The sequence below is a fragment of the Sminthopsis crassicaudata genome, chromosome 3, assembly GCF_048593235.1.
Source record: "Sminthopsis crassicaudata isolate SCR6 chromosome 3, ASM4859323v1, whole genome shotgun sequence".
NCBI classification, from domain to species: domain Eukaryota; kingdom Metazoa; phylum Chordata; class Mammalia; order Dasyuromorphia; family Dasyuridae; genus Sminthopsis; species Sminthopsis crassicaudata.
Genome location: NC_133619.1, coordinates 530,668,775 through 530,685,025, shown reverse-complemented (window position 1 = coordinate 530,685,025; position 16,251 = coordinate 530,668,775). Strand labels below are relative to the sequence as shown.

General features: G+C 33.2%; 1 protein-coding gene across 1 annotated transcript in view; it reads right to left on the bottom strand.

Annotated features, from left to right (window-relative positions):
* Positions 1 to 8,995: 8,995 nt before the first annotated feature.
* The window catches only part of GUCY1A2 (guanylate cyclase 1 soluble subunit alpha 2), a 407,956-nt gene continuing 400,700 nt past the window's right edge, over positions 8,996 to 16,251 (bottom strand). Inside the window, exon 8 of the mRNA XM_074304357.1 lies at positions 8,996 to 9,493. Coding sequence (XP_074160458.1) covers positions 9,286 to 9,493 — 208 coding nt within the window. The 3' untranslated portion in view covers positions 8,996 to 9,285. The remainder of the gene's footprint in view (positions 9,494 to 16,251) is intronic.

Below are 16,251 nucleotides of genomic sequence, written 5' to 3'. Positions count from 1 at the left end.
AGAATTGTTGTGAGAATCAAAGGAGATAAGATATATAAGGTGCTTTTTAAAAAAAAACTAAATTACCGTATGACATCATTTATGGATTATAGGAAATAAAACAGAAAACCAGGCAAACCTTTTTTGATTTTCAAATGCTGTTTTGTCTTCAATTATTTATATTTCATTTCTCTTAAGTAACTAAGATGTTAACATCATAGTCCCAAATTAAGGACAATACTTGGGAGACATACAGAAGTCTAAAATTAATTTTATCACATCTGACTTCTTTGTATTTTATGGATCTGAATGAAGCTGTATAAATATACATGAATATGCAGAGTAAAGAATCACTTTCTACTGCATACCAGGATATTACCACTGAATAAGAGTCATACTAATGCCACTAAAGATAATATAGATTCATATTCATTTCCTACTTATATGACTTTCAGAGAAGTCAAACTACCAAATATTGAGAAATTCCGATCATCAGTGATTTCCTGGCACTGTTACTTTTTATTTTGTTCTTAATCTCTTCTTATTCACTTTCCTCTAAAAATAACTTTAAAAACATTAACAGAAAACTATTTGCTCTCATCTCCAACCTCACTGATTTTTTTTAAATTTTACACAATTAATTTTTTTATTTATTCATTTATTCTGGTCTCAGATAATGTACTCAAGATGCATATGCATGTACTATACATAAGAAATATTTACAACAGGTGAAAATATTTTTGACTTAGAATCAAAGGTCCTGGCTTTAAATGCTGGCTTTGCCATATACTATCTGTGTGACTTTAGTAAAATCACTTAAAACAATTTCTGTTTCTTCTACTGTAAGTTGGGGGGGTTGTATCAAAATACATCTCAAGGCCTTTCTAGGACTTAAACTATGATCTCATGAACTAAGTTTTTATCCCTGCTCTCTTCAGTCTTCAGAGTTGCCTAAGAAACCTAACCCATCAATGACATGGGACCAAATTGAAAACAATATGTGGAAGGCAAATTAAAGCCCCTCAAATACATATGCACATACATAAATAAATATAGCATGTTCAAAATTATTTCACAATTCTTGACTTAAAGTCTCCAAGTCAATTCAAAGACTTTGTTAAAACTAAAAGCACCACACAATACAAAGAAAATTATAATCTGTTATAGCTGGTCAGATGATTAATGGGCTATAAGGACACTGAGTATATTGTAGTGTTTTTAAAGGATTTCTTTGAAATGGGAAATTTAGATATTTGGAAAAATCTAAATGCAAGTGATCAACTTTTAAAACTGTTGTATAACACGAACACAAATTGTTTAAGTTGCTTGAATAAGAAACTCAGGCATGTGAAGAAAGGGAAGGACTGTTTTCAAAGATCATTTTTCTTTCAGAGTCTACTGGCCTGTGCTAATTTTACTTCATCCTCCTGAGGCATTTGGCTAGATTCAGCGTTCAGCTTTCTTTGTACCATCATTCCAGATGTTCTGACACTGATTTACCTTCACCACTGTAACCCAGTCTAGCCTTATCTGCCACATTCAAAGAATTTCTATTTAGAGCTCCTGAACAACTAATCCCAGTACTGATGAAATGTGCAGCTGCCAAGAGGTTGGCACTGCCTCCTGAGAAAGATGTGGAGCTTGTGAAGTTTGTGTCTTTGAACAGGAAAGAACAATAAGCTAGGGAAACCATTTGGGTTTCATTAAATCTGTAGAGCTCTCCATAGGAGCTGTCACTCTCCTAATACTACCCACATCTTCTAAAAGGAAGGGGGAAATGCAATAGTTATGGTCATCGTTATTCATAGTTTCCTGCATCATTCTTCCCTCCACCTGCAACATCTTTCTCTGTTTCATACATTTATTGAGTGTGGAACTGCAGCTAGACAATAATACAAGAGATAAGTCATCAGGAAAAGCAGAGGTACCGAGAAGGAAGTAGCTTTTCTCATCACTAAGACAGAATCACTCCCTCTTATACTATCTATCAGGTTATTGAATGAACACAAATTCCTCTCTCCTCCACCAGTAAAATCAAAACCTATCCCATATGAGCTTCCTTTATACTTAGCTTTCCTCTCTTTTGGATTTTTCAGCTAATTAGTCACAATGGCTTAAGTAAATACTGAAAAATAATGTCCTATATAAAAGTAACTAGGTTATCTCAGAAAGATAAAATTGATGTCATTGAGTAGATATTAATTCAGCGCTTTTAATAATTATTAAAAACTGATAGTATATATAGTAATTGGTAAGCATTTAATAACTTTTGTTTAAGATGTGTGTGTGTGTGTGTTTGTGTGTGTGTGTGTGTGTGTGTGTGTGTGTGTGTGTATGTATGGGTGTGCTGTAGTGTGGTGTGGGGAGCGGGAGGGGAGCCTTGCTGAATATCTTGAGTGAAACAAGAATCTAATTCTTTTTTTTTTAGATGAGGAGTCTTTCCTTCACAGACAAGAGGATGTTAGGCAGACTATTTTCCTAGGAATGGTTATAAATTATAATTCTCATGCCTTATTTCTGAGAACCACATATACTTGCACTGGTTCATATTCCCTTTTTCCCCCCAGGTTAATAATGGGATAGAGGAGATAAAATCTAGTTGAGTCAAACTACCTTCATATCCTAAAAATAATTATCATAAACACTTCTACATAATAATATATAAATATTTCTTAATCCCTAATTGCTATCAATAATAATAAGAGTTGTTAATGAGTCACAGCAGTGATGTGGATAGTGACTTGATGTCAGGAAGAGCTGTATTCATGTTCCATCTCTGCAGCTGGCCAGTGACAACCTCTCAGTGCCCCAGGCAACTCTCTAATACTAAATTGTAAAGAAACTACAGATCAGCTTCCTCTCAAAAAATTTCCTTTACTGGTAGAATCACAAATCTGATTTTAAAGAAATGAATCTTTCCCATTCAGTCTTTCTTCTTCCCAAACCTTATTCACCATGTATTAACTTTTTGTTAGGTGTCACTGCAAGGACCCCTCCTATTCCTACAAAATCTACTGTCTCATCAGAGTTTCCATTGTACAACTGTTCCTATTCTATTTATCTTCAACAAATCTCCAAACTTCACAGGAAAAAAAAAAATCAGAGATAAAAAATCATGGTATGAGAGATATTCTCCATATGTTTGTTATTTAGATTCCGGGAATAATTATGCAAAGGACAATAATTACTTTATAGCAGATTGGCAAATCAATGACATCTGAGATAGATTAAAGAGCTCATCTGCTGTGTTCTGTACCTCAGTTATTATGGCACCCTGGTGACTGCGGAAGAGAGATCTTTAAATAACCTACACCATGCTTTGTTATTGCTTTTGTACGTAGTTTCGACATTTTCCCAGGGCTTTGGTGATTACCTCACAGAGAAGTATGTTGCATGTATTATCAATACCATGGCTTAAGTTATTGCTTTAAGAGTTAGCATTAGAAGGTATTGCTTGGGAATAAATTTTAGACATATGTACAATTTAATGTTAAAAACACACAGTGACAACCATTGCTAACATCATGACTTTCCACACATTAGTGTCAAAGCATTCAGTATGAAAGTTCCTACTGCAAATTTCAACAATTTCCATAAGCTTAAAGATCTTTCCCTTTTTGTTGTGGTCCAGTAAACCTTATTCTATGCTACATGCATTTGGCATTAACTAAATATACAATCTTTTACTAATTAAACATAAAAACTGATACTAGGGAGCAACAGTCTTCCCTTGTGTGTCACTGAATTCTCTTGTCAAACATGAAGAATCATGCTTAGAAAATACAATCCCTGAATTTAAAACTGAAGTGATTTTAATTCTCATGGAAGCCATTATACGAGGATCCCTGAAGCCTGAAGTGAAATACTTTGGGAAAATAACTCTAGCTAGAATGATACATTTCTTACTCATTGTCAGTGTTTACTCCATCCCTAGTAATTCACTCAGTTTTCAAAATTTCATAGCTAATCCATGAGTGCTCTTCCTGACTGTCAACCAGATGATTCCCTTAATATGGATGTGAAATCTCATGAGGCACTTGACTGACACCTTCCATTTTGCATAGATTGCCGTGTGCGTAACTATTTTCTGTTTACCAAATATTTAAGGTGGATATGAATTAAATGTAATAGAATGGTTATATCAATTTTCTTATACCTTCTTTGCCTTTTCAAGCCAAATGGGGCTTCAATGAGCTACCATTCATTTATATTTAATTTTTAAGTGATAACTAGAACATAATAGGTTCATATAAAAACATTGTGAGAAAGTAGGTTTTGGTACAACTCTGCTACATCTTGGATTAGAATATTACCAATAGTTAATTGTCTCTCGCAAAAAACAAAAACAAAAACAAAAACAAAAACAAAAACAAACAAACAAAAAAAAGTGTCCAATATATGTAATCAAGTTTATATTAGTGTTATAGATGTCATAGTGTTTTTTTATAAAACTACAAAGAGAGTTCCTAAAGCTACCCATGTACATTTTGCTTACTAAACAATGGCATATTCATGTGGTTCTAGTTAGTCTTTAAGGTGAACAATAAAGGTTAACATGTTTCATGCCACATGAAGTTGGTTCTTTGTGCCAAATAATCATTTTGATATCTGGAAATACAATGTCATTCTAATTTGTCTATTTTAAGTGATCCAAATCAAATGATCATTAACACACTGTGTAGTACAACATAATAATTCAGGAGCAAATTAAAATTTTGTAGTTTCTGAAACCTGTTCTGAAAACTCAAAGTACTTGTTCTAAGCAATATTAGGTATGTAGTAGGTACTAGATTGGCATTTTTAGTAGTCTGTTGATGTGAATTTACTTAGTGATGTACCATCTATATTTCTGATTTGGATTTTTTGTTGTTACTAGGTAAGAACTTAGAACTACTGAACACCTAGAACTTCTGAATCAAGAGTAATTCTAAGAGACAATTAAAAAAAGTCATATGAAATAAAATAGTCCAAAGAAGGAATTAATGAAATGAACACTGAAGACACATACAAATACACATATGTATGTATATCACATATACAAATATATTACATATATGTAACTATGTGATATCTAATAAATATGTTAATTTTAGAATGATGTTTTTAGCTAAGATAAATATTTTATTTTTTGTATCCTCTGAAGTGTTTTTATGTGGCATTGCAAACCTAAAAATATGGAATGAGACAGAAATACAATTTGCTAGTAATGCAACAATAATGGAAGGTGAAGGTTGATACTTTTAGTAAGCCATAATTTAGCCCCAATTGCCCAGGGGGAGATATGGACACAAAAGAAAGAAAGTTGGAAATATTTGATATAATTGAATGACAACAGAGGAATAAAATGTAAAGGGGAGGCTAAATACTGGTCAAAAGTGTCCACCAAAGCATTGTCTACTAGACACTAATATGTCCTCCTAATTAAACGTTGAATTTCAGATACCTTATTGCTACTTAATATATGAGCCTCATATATTTAAACTTATGAGTTTTCAGGCTCTCCACTAAGTGCCAAACACTGGATTTACTCTCCAAATCAAAGCCAGTCTATAGATCAGAGTCCCATATATTGTAAGGGGAAAACAATGTAAAATTTAAACCATAATTGATTAGTAACAAATAAAATTTAAGTATACAGGTGGATGGCAATACTGGGAAATCTATCCCCAGTTTTGTTTTTTCCCAACATCTTCACCCAGAACTGACTTAAGTAAATTTGTTTCTTAGAGAGCCACCTTTAATAATCTAATTTCCATGATGCAAAAACACATTCCTATTTTGAATCACTATCAATGATTTAATTAATTGATGTTTTTCAGTTTTATAGTGAGTATGCTCAGTAGGTTCTTTACACATTTTCATGGATTATGATTTTGCGAAATAACTATTGCATTTCTATTTGAGTATATTTTCCAACATGGGTATTATCTCCATGGTGATATTGACATCAATTTCTTGTACTGAGGGCTATCAAGTCACTTCACATTAACTCCTTGTGAGTACATTAGAAGAATGATACTATAGATACTATCTTCTGAAACTATATATTTTTTACAGATAAAGCTTAATATCTAACACATGATTTTAAAACTATTCTACATTGTAATATTACCAGATTCCATGAGGGTCAGTCACTTCCATATCAGTCTGATGGCCTCTGATACATTCTGGGTGGAAAAAAAAACCTTTTTTACAAGGTGAAATGTCAGTGCAGACATTAGTCAAGTAAATTCAATATAGAGAAGACAAAGAGTCACTCATCAAAATTCTTACCCAACTGTTTCAATTCATATACCTAATTAGAAAAATGTGGCAATGTTAGGCTTAATTGCCCTATCATGGAAATATACTGCTTTTTGCAGTTTCTTAATTCCTTGGTTATTAATGGAATTCATAGATAATGCTTACAGCACCTGGGAAAGACAGACAGCAACATAGGAACTAGAATAATCAATTAAAAGACAAAAGCAACAAGGAGACAAAGTGGATCACTGTTTCAGAACAGAGCTCCATAGAACAAGATTAAATTTTACTACATGAAAATATATAAATTCATGTCCTGAGTATGAGATAGCTACATACATACATATATTTGGATCTATGCTAATTTCTTAATTTGATATATGTGAATAAATATACTAATATAAATTTCCATTTTTTTCTGTAGGTGAATTGCATAAACCAATGTGAAATTAGTTGATTCTGATTAAATGAATTTATACTGTACATGACTCTTTTCTCACTTGATAGAATTCTCCTTATTGAATAATGGTTACACAGGAGAGTTTGCAATCTTCTTTCCTATTGCTCCTTAAACCAATATGGCCATTTCTCTATTTTAAATGTTTAGGGGAAAACCATCACAAAAGGCAAAGGAATGGATTGAATGGATGCTAGAAATTTCTTGTAGCCATAGAGTTATATCCATACACATATATGAAAAAATATATATATAATGTATATTAATTTGTGATGAATATATGTATGTACATACATACAATATAATTATATATTCATCCTTATTTCTAAACGAAAATGTTTGTTAATATGAGAAGTCATTTGGCAATATTTTGTTTCCATATATGAATAGAAGAACTATACCATAATGAGCTGAGTTCTATCCTTAAGTGTCCATATGCTCTCAGATAACTAAGCTATCTCCTACCTTGAGAAAATGACTCCTGAATTCTCTGTCTACATAGGCCATGAGGCCTGAAATAAGTCTGAAGCACCCCAGAATCAAATATGGAAGAGACCTGACATGATGGTCTTATCATTCTCTTCTCTAGATGGTAGAAAGCAAAGTCCTTGGCCTAGAGGAAGTGGGGAACACAGAAAAGGGTAAAAATTATGTTTTTTCCTCTCCATTTGGAAGAGTACTTTGCCAGTGCCCCATTCGAGTGTGAGATTAGAGCCCAACAATTATATTAACAATGACATATATGAGACATACTTTGTATTTCTAAAAGGGCTTCCCATCCACATAGTTCAGACAACTTTTGGAGCATTTATTAAGCCTCATAATTAGGAAATTGTTTTTATAGAAAGACAGTTTAACTCTCTAATGCTCAGCTGTGCTACAGTAGGGACCAAACCACACTATAATTCAAATATCTGACCTAGAAAAAGGGGAAAAAAACCACCAAAAAATTAAACATACTTTCATTAGTAATCACTGTCAAGGGAAAGAGAGTAATGAGAAACCATGGAGTAAGGAAACAGCCACACATCAAAATAGAGCTACAGAAATAAATGCTTCCAGATCATAAATTAGAACAGGCTTTTTGATTTATCTTGATTCCAAACTCTGACTGTTCTTGCAATAGAGTGCCCCTGATTTCAGGGTAGGTCAGTAATGATGTAGATTCCTTTTTTTCATGCAGTGTTGGTCAGGGATTAGAGAGTTCAATTTTAGGGAATCATGCAATTAAAAACCTGCAGGCTACTGTAGTGATTGTGGGCAAGGGGAATTCACCAGGTCTGAATATAGTAGACCTATTCAAACTTCCATGATGGGGAGTCATTTATTGTTAAAAATAACATCAAACTATAGAACTTGCTTTTAGTTTAAATTTCTCCAAATCATACAACAGGAACTTCTTTCTATTTTATGTTATACTAGAAAATAGACCAATTAAATATTGTTAATGTTGGCACAATTTTGAACTTCTTCTAATGTCCACATTCATTGAAAGCAGCTACAAGAGAAGTAAATAACCCTGAACCATATTTTACGAGGCACCAATCTACAGTCATTAACACTGACCCAGAAAGGAGGGAAATACAGAGATGACATTTAGCACATTATGTGCATGCAGTGTTCTGCACATGGTAGGTACTTAATAAGTATTATATTGTAGGATATAATTTAGCATGTTCCAATATCTACCTACATTTTAAAGTGCCCATATGAAAACCATTAAGGGACCAAAGTAATTTTCTTTAGCAAATTACTGCAAATTTTCAATGAGAAGAGGAAAAGAGTCCTTTTTCCTTGTTTATTGTTAATTTGCTTCTAGGAACTTCATTTCTTTTAAATTTCAGTTACATTAATTACATTTGAAAGACATGTCTAGTAGGCAGACAGACAGGGTTTTCTGCATATATGAAATCCCCACCAAAGCAATCTCTATCTGATACTAATCCTTCTAAATAAGTGTAACCACATTAGATTATTAGGTTAAAGTTATATAATACACCAAATATACAGTAGTATACTCTGAAAAGCTAGTTCAATTGTTATGTGAAATGTTATTATCCAGAAAGAGAAAGATGTATAAAAATAGGTAATATCCCTAAAATATTTTACTCAGTTACAATTCCTCTGGTTGGGAAGTTGACCAAACCTCTATGGTATCTGTAAGAAATGTCTCTTCCAAAAAATTATAAAACTTCCTTTACTGAATAACATTAAATCTAATAATGCAGACTCCACACTGGCTCTCTTATGTTTTACAGTGGGCATAATTCTTAAGGTCATGTCACCTCATGGATATCAAACAGAAAACCCAAGGAGTTTAGTTTTAGGTTTTATTTGATAAAGGGACCATGATTATAATTTAATTTGTCTATAATACCTCTTTTAGGGGTGGATGCATTTGTTTCCCTTAATTGTCTTCACCTCCAGTTTGTTTACTGACAGCCATCACCCACCTTATTCTAGTATTATTGCATGACATTACACAGAGATTGTACTGCTTGCCCAGGATGATGTAGTGAAGGAGAAAGGATCTCTCCTCACTTTTCTGTCCAGACCCAAGTTCTGGGCTTGTGCTTTTGTGATGAGTCTTTGATCTACAGCAGGTCTCATAAGCTTGTCTCCCGAAGGAACATGGTGCCAATATTGTAGGAAACCTTCTTCATTCGAGTTGAAGAGATTGAGGGCTTTGGCTGCTTGGGACCAGTTGTGAGCTCCAGGAAATAACAGATTCCAGGGATTTCTTTTGGAAAGTTGTCTGGAAGTTCTTCACGGGACCGAGGAATGAAGGTAAAACTATCTTCTCTCTTCAATAATCTGGTGACAATGGAAAGGGAATGTCAACAACATGCTAACAAAGAAAAGCATAGCCTTCAAACAACTCATGTAGACATTCCAGGGAATCTTTCTGCAATGAATCTTCGATTCAATTCAGTAAGATTTTATTAAGCTTCTACTTTGTGCCAAGCACTAAACTAAATGCTGGGGACTCAAAAGAGGTAACAATCTCTAAGCTCAAGAAGCTTAAAATCTAATGTGAGACAGATAGGATGAAAACATATAAACAAAGCAAGATATGTGCACGATAAATAACATTTTCTAACAGAAGGATGGAACTGGAATGGAAAGAGATTGGGGAACACTTCTTGCAAGAGATAGAATTTTTGTTGAGATTTAAAGGAAGCCAAGGAGTTCAGTAGTTAGAGTGTAGAAGGGAGGCATTTTGGTCATTGGGGACAGACCAAGAATGCCCAGAACCAAGAGATGGTGTCTCCCGTTTGTGAGTGAATGTTTGGAAATAACATTTCCTTTCTGCTATAATGTCACTTGTTGCTACTTTCTCCCTACTCAATAAACTGCAGTAGCTTCCCATCATCTTCAAGATCAAATAGGAAATGCTCTTTTTTTTCACTAAAAACTCTTAATAATCTCATCCCCTTCCATATTTCCAGTATTCTCACATCTTTCTCTCTACCACATAAGCTTCAATTCAATGATACTGGATTTTTTGTTCCACAAAAAAGACACCCCATCTCTCTCCTTTCAAAGCATTCTCTCTAACTGTCCTCAAACCAGGAATGCTTTCCCTCTTCACTTGTGTCTATTGGCTTTCCCAGGTTCCTTTAAATCCAAATTAAAATTTTATTTTTTATACGAAACTTTTTCCAACCTCTTAACTCTAGTGCCTTCCTCTTTTAATGATTTCCTATTTATTCTATATATAGCTTGTCTGTACATTTTTATTTGCTTAGTGTCTCTCTACTCTATAATTGTAACTATATAACTATAAGCTCCTAACTATACTCTATAACTATAAGCTCCTTGAGAACAAAGGCTATCTTTTGTCTTTTTAACATAGTGTTTACCTTTTTTAGCATAGTGTTTACTGAACATCTGACTAGTATTTGAGAATATTACTCAAAAATATTTTCATTCTCTTTTTTGACAAATTTGATGCTAGGAATAATAAAAAAAATTATATGTTACTTAAAAGTGACAGGTTTATGGTCACACATAATTACTGCATATATTTATACATATAAATATATGTATAGATAAACATATATATGTGTGTGTGTATATATATATATATACACATATCTATATTTTTAAGGCTTGCAAAAAACTTTTCTAAAACTAACTCTGTGAGGCAGATGGAGAAAATGTTATTTTACAAATGAGAAAATGCAGGCTTGGAGAAATGTTTTGGGAAACCTTTCCAATTGTTGATCATGTCCAGTTTCTAGAGAGCTTCTTTCATATTCTGAAGAATAACAATCGTCTTCAAAAGCTTAACCTCTGGTATAAATTCAGTCTCACACAAAACTATACCTGTTTTTCTATCACAGTATCCAATTTCTCTCAAGCAGTCAAGGGATATTTGCCTATAGATGTCTGTCCAGAAATATTTTCTAAGCCTACTGTTTTCTACTGATTTTATAACTGAAAACTCCCTCTTTAGCTACAAGGTGCCTTAACACATACTGTGAAATCCTTTAGTCCCAATTTCGATAAACCTAAGAGGAGGAAACAAAACCACTAATCTCACTTTTGGCAAGAAAAGAACTATTTGGATTCCTGGAATGTAATTACATAATGTGTGGGAAAGTATGTCATTCCAATAACTCACTATAAGGAAAATGATGAAAGCCAATGGCATTCTCAAATCAAAGTGGAAAGATGGCACTTGTACTTATCTTTGATAAAATATAAAATGGCCCCTTAAAGCAACTGTTGGTAGAGCTCTTATTTCCAAAGATTCTCATAAAATGAGAAGTCAATATTTTTTCAGAAATAATGTTTTTCTCATATTTAGTACTCCTCAAAGGTACAATAAAATTGATTTTAAAATTTCTTTCCAAAAGTACATATTGATTCAATTAACTCTATAATATACCCCAAAATGCAGGAAGTAAGATCCATTGTATGCCTCAAGGGCATTCAAATACATTCTCATTTCCTCTTCACAATAACAATGTGAGAGATAGAACAGATAATATTTTAATTTCACAGAATAGAAAATTGAGGGATCTATTTCTACAGATAAATGCTATTCTGAGTAGTAAGGAAGCACTACTGTCTAGGGGGGGTCAAGAAAAGACTTTAGAAGGCAACACCTAAGTTAAGATAAATTTAAAAGAAAAAAATTATTATACCAAAATCAACACCAAAATATCATTTCCATGTTGAATCATAAAAATATGTAATATTAATATGAAATGTAAACATTTCAGAAGAAAAAACAAATTAAATAAGAACTAAAAATCAGTTTCACAGAATGAAATACAAAATAAAACAAAACAAAAACAAAGTTAGAAGGGATCTTAGAGGTAATCCAGTTCAATTTAACTTTTTCTTAAACATTCATTTTTTTCTACACCATGGTCATCTCAACTCTTCTTCACCACTATGCAACAGAGCTCATTTTCATTTCAGTAAGTACTAATTATTATGAAATTCTCATTTATACTAAGCCAAAATCCAGTTTTATGAAACTTCTTATTATTGAATTTAGTTTATGCTTTTTACAGGTAAAGTAAAAAAAATTAGTTCACTCCACTACACAATGTATATGAAGACAGACTTCATGTCCTCTCTAACTCTTCTTCAGGTTGAGCTTATAAAATTCCTTTAAACAATGTGCCTCTGACATGTTCTTCCTCAATTAGATATTCCTCTTCTGTATGTATTATCTGGACCTAAACAGGTGATTTTAGATTGTGTCTGGTTATTTGAGTGTATGAAGATTTGTTTCTTTTCTCATCAATATTGTATTTTTTGTTCATGTAACCTAACATTGCATTAGTTTAAAAAAGCACAAACTGTTGTATCCCTACTAAAGTGTTTTGAGCTTGCAGTCAATTAATCAAATGTCCAAATTTAAGTAAATTATGCTTTGCTTAAATCCAATCCATGAGCAAGTGAAGACATTACCCTAGTTATATCATTGGTCCTCTTTAAGAGGTAAGGATGAATAACAAGAGTAAATACCCTTGTCAGTGCCATTATAACTCTCAAGCTCATACACCAAGTCCTAGGTCTTATTTCTCTTTAACAACTTTCCTCCTTTTTTCTCTTTGATTTCACCAGTGTGGAGCATATGAATCAGACAGGAGACACACCCCCCTCCCCAACATCCTTGATCAAATCAGATTAAAATGAAATTAAGAAATATTTAACAAAATGAATACAAATACAATAGAATATAGACAATGTTAGTATGTGGTTTTCTAAATCAGCCATAACTACAGGGAACCTTATTATTATCAGGCATTTAGTGCCTCTCCATTTCTTTCTGAGTTTGATACCAAAGAGTTTGATCTCTCAGTGAGGAGCTCTCTATACCTATAAGCAGATCAGGGCATACTCTTCAATTTATAGCTTTACAAAGTTATCTGGGTCACAGAAAGGTTAATTACCCCTGACATATAGGGATCACAGAGAAAATCTGCATCAGAAACAGGTCTTAAACCCAGCTTTTTGTGACTCTGAGATCAGCTTTCTACCCATTTTCCTGCACTGCTTCTCTCTCTCTCCCTCTGGCTTTGCCTATTTTCTCTACAAAGGCTACAGGATTTAAAAAATGCCAATTCAGACAAATAGTTCAAGATTAAATCTGATTAGTGGCCTGCTATCACACCTCCCAAGCTGAGACAAATCTAATAATGATAAATCTAAATTTTTCCACTTGGAAAAAAGAAACTAACTACACAAGTATAATACTAGGGCAAAGTGTCTAGAAAGGCATTAATACAAAAAAAGCTAAAAATGTGAAGGAGTTTAAATTCAAAATAAATCAACAGGGAGATATAACACCCAAGAGAGCTAATGCAAACTTAGACTACACTAAGATCAGTGAATCAACAAGCATTTATTAAGCTCCAACTATATTCCATGCCTTGGAATAGGCACTGAAATGCAGATAAAACATATGAAACTATTTTCCATTACACAGTTTTGGAGGAGTAGGATTGTTAGAGTTTTGAATCTAGCAGTGACTTGCAAATGAAGGATATCTGATAAATGCTTGCTGAATTGGTGTTAATATTTCCATAATTTCTAAATTCTTTAGGAGTCAGGAAGCTTATTGTTGTTCTTCATTCTCAAAGAGGACCAAAATGATATCATTATGTTAGAGTCAAGTGTGTTCTATTATATAGATCAGCTGATCAGATGGATGAACTTTGCCACAGGTTGGACACAAATAGTTTATGTGAACATTTGCGGTGGCTTCTCTAACTCTATGAATCTTGCATTTCTTCTGACAATTCAATTGATTAAGGCATGTCATGCTGTGCAGTCCTGTGTCAATCTCTCCCAAGTCATACAATCAATTCTAAAATTCTTAAGACAAATTTTGAGAATATCCTTCCTTGTATGCTTTTTTCTGACCATCGTATAGGCTACAATGGTCAGCAAATGAACAGTAAGCAATTATCTTTTACGATGTTTCCTGAAATTAAAAAAGAAAATCCAACAAAAAGAAAATATGAGGTAAAATTTCTATTTTAGTGGTATTAAGTTTCTCTTTCTTCCACAATACATATTTGCTTAAATTCTTATATTGTGGTGTAATGTAAATCCACAGGCCAGTCATAAAGAGGGGAACAGGATTTTCAGCTTTAAAATTTCTACTTTTCTCTATTTACCAGTTCCTCCTTAGAAATGTCTCCCTTCTCCATCCCCATCCCTCTACATCTTCTTCCCTCAGCTCAATACATTTTGGTAGAAAAGAAAATCTCTTTACAATAAATTTATATCTTAAAACCTTAAATATGCAGTACTGATAATCATCCCACATGGTCTTCAATTGGTTAAGCTGTTTAAGGAGTACATGATTTTGTACTGAATGGAAATAATTTCCATTTAAGAGAGAAAAAAAAAGATACAAAAAGAAAAAGGAAGAAAGAAGAGGGAGACAAATATGGAGAAAAGGAAGAAGGGAAAAGGAGACAGGAGGAGGAAGTAAGAGAAAAAGTGAGAGTGTCAAGAAATAGAGAGAGAAAGATAGAAGAGAATAGAACGGAACAGAACAGAACAGAAAAGAAGAGAAAAGAAGAGAGCACACAGGGAATGGGAAGAAGGAGAATATGAAAAGGACCTAATGGATAATTTAACCCAGTTCTTGAATTTCTATGATGTCCATATGGGGAATATACTCCTAAAAGTTAGAAGTGTAAATATTCATCCTAAAACTAACAAGACAATCTGAGTAAGCTGGAAATTTATTTAAATAGTATACCTGATGAAAAAAAGATATCTAAATCATGAATTTGAACAAATGATCAAATGTTTACTCAGAAATTGTATATTTAGACACTGATCAATTCAGGCACCATTATAGCACCAAAAGCACATTATGAAGTCAAAAGTTCCCCTATTGGTCCTAATGCTCTGTTTTATAATACAATCCATCTCTTCTACAGCAAAGGACTGCCATGGAAACTTAAATTCTACATAAACATAAATTAATACCCAGGGTAGTCAATTCATTGATGTACATATTTAGCAGTATGTATTATAAGTATTAAGAAACCATGGAAATGTCAGCTTAGTGTATCCTTATTCATTTTTATAAACTTCAATACTCTCCTTTAGCTGGAGGGATTTTTAAAGAATAGTGAGCACCATGGATAGACCTACAAACATCAAAGCATTCATGCTATTACTACTCACATATCAATAACCCAAAAGGACTAAGAAGTCCATGGAAATGGTCCCTTATTCATTAGGCTTGGCTCAGCTGCCATCACATCTGACAATGCTGAATTCCCAGGAGATAAAAATATCCCCATGAGCTGGTAAACAAGAGACAATTATTATTTATCACAAATGGCTTCTGGGAGAGACCAGACTTGTCCCAATCAAAGTAGAACAGCTTCTATTAACAAAAGTTCACCTCTAGCATTCAGAATCAAGGATCCTAAAGATGAAGTGAATGTTCAACTTTACAAATGTGATGAAAATTTGTAAATTGAATTTGGTGAGTTCTCTATTTTCTAAGTTTGAAATTTTGATGAAAGTAACATTGGCTAAGAACTTTTAATATTGAAAAGAAATGATTTAGCAAAAGGAAAAAAGAAGAGGAAATACATGTCAATGTGAACATTGTAAGCAAGAAGAGAAAAATACTTCTCTAATTCATAGATTTATAATTTTGGCAAATTTCAAGCTAGAAGAAAACTTCAAGATTATCTAGTCTTATCTCTTCATTTTATAGATAAGGAAACTGAGGTCAAGAGAAGTGAAATGATTTGTCTAAGGTCACAAAGTAAAGATTTGAACTAAAGTCCCCAGTTCATCACTATTTCTATTTCTACTACTGCCTCTGTATTAATTAAATCAAAATATTTTCTTTCAATCTAGTCCTTTCTGTTGAATCATATTCAATTCATCCAAATCAATTTTTATTGATTTTTATTTAAAATACATACCACAGGGGCAGCTAGGTGGCACAGTGGATAAGAGCATCAGTCCCAAAGTCAGGAGGACCTGAGTTCAAATGTAGCCTCAGACACTTAACACTTCCTAACTGTGTGGCCCTGAGCAAGTCACTTGGCCCAAATGCCTCTGGG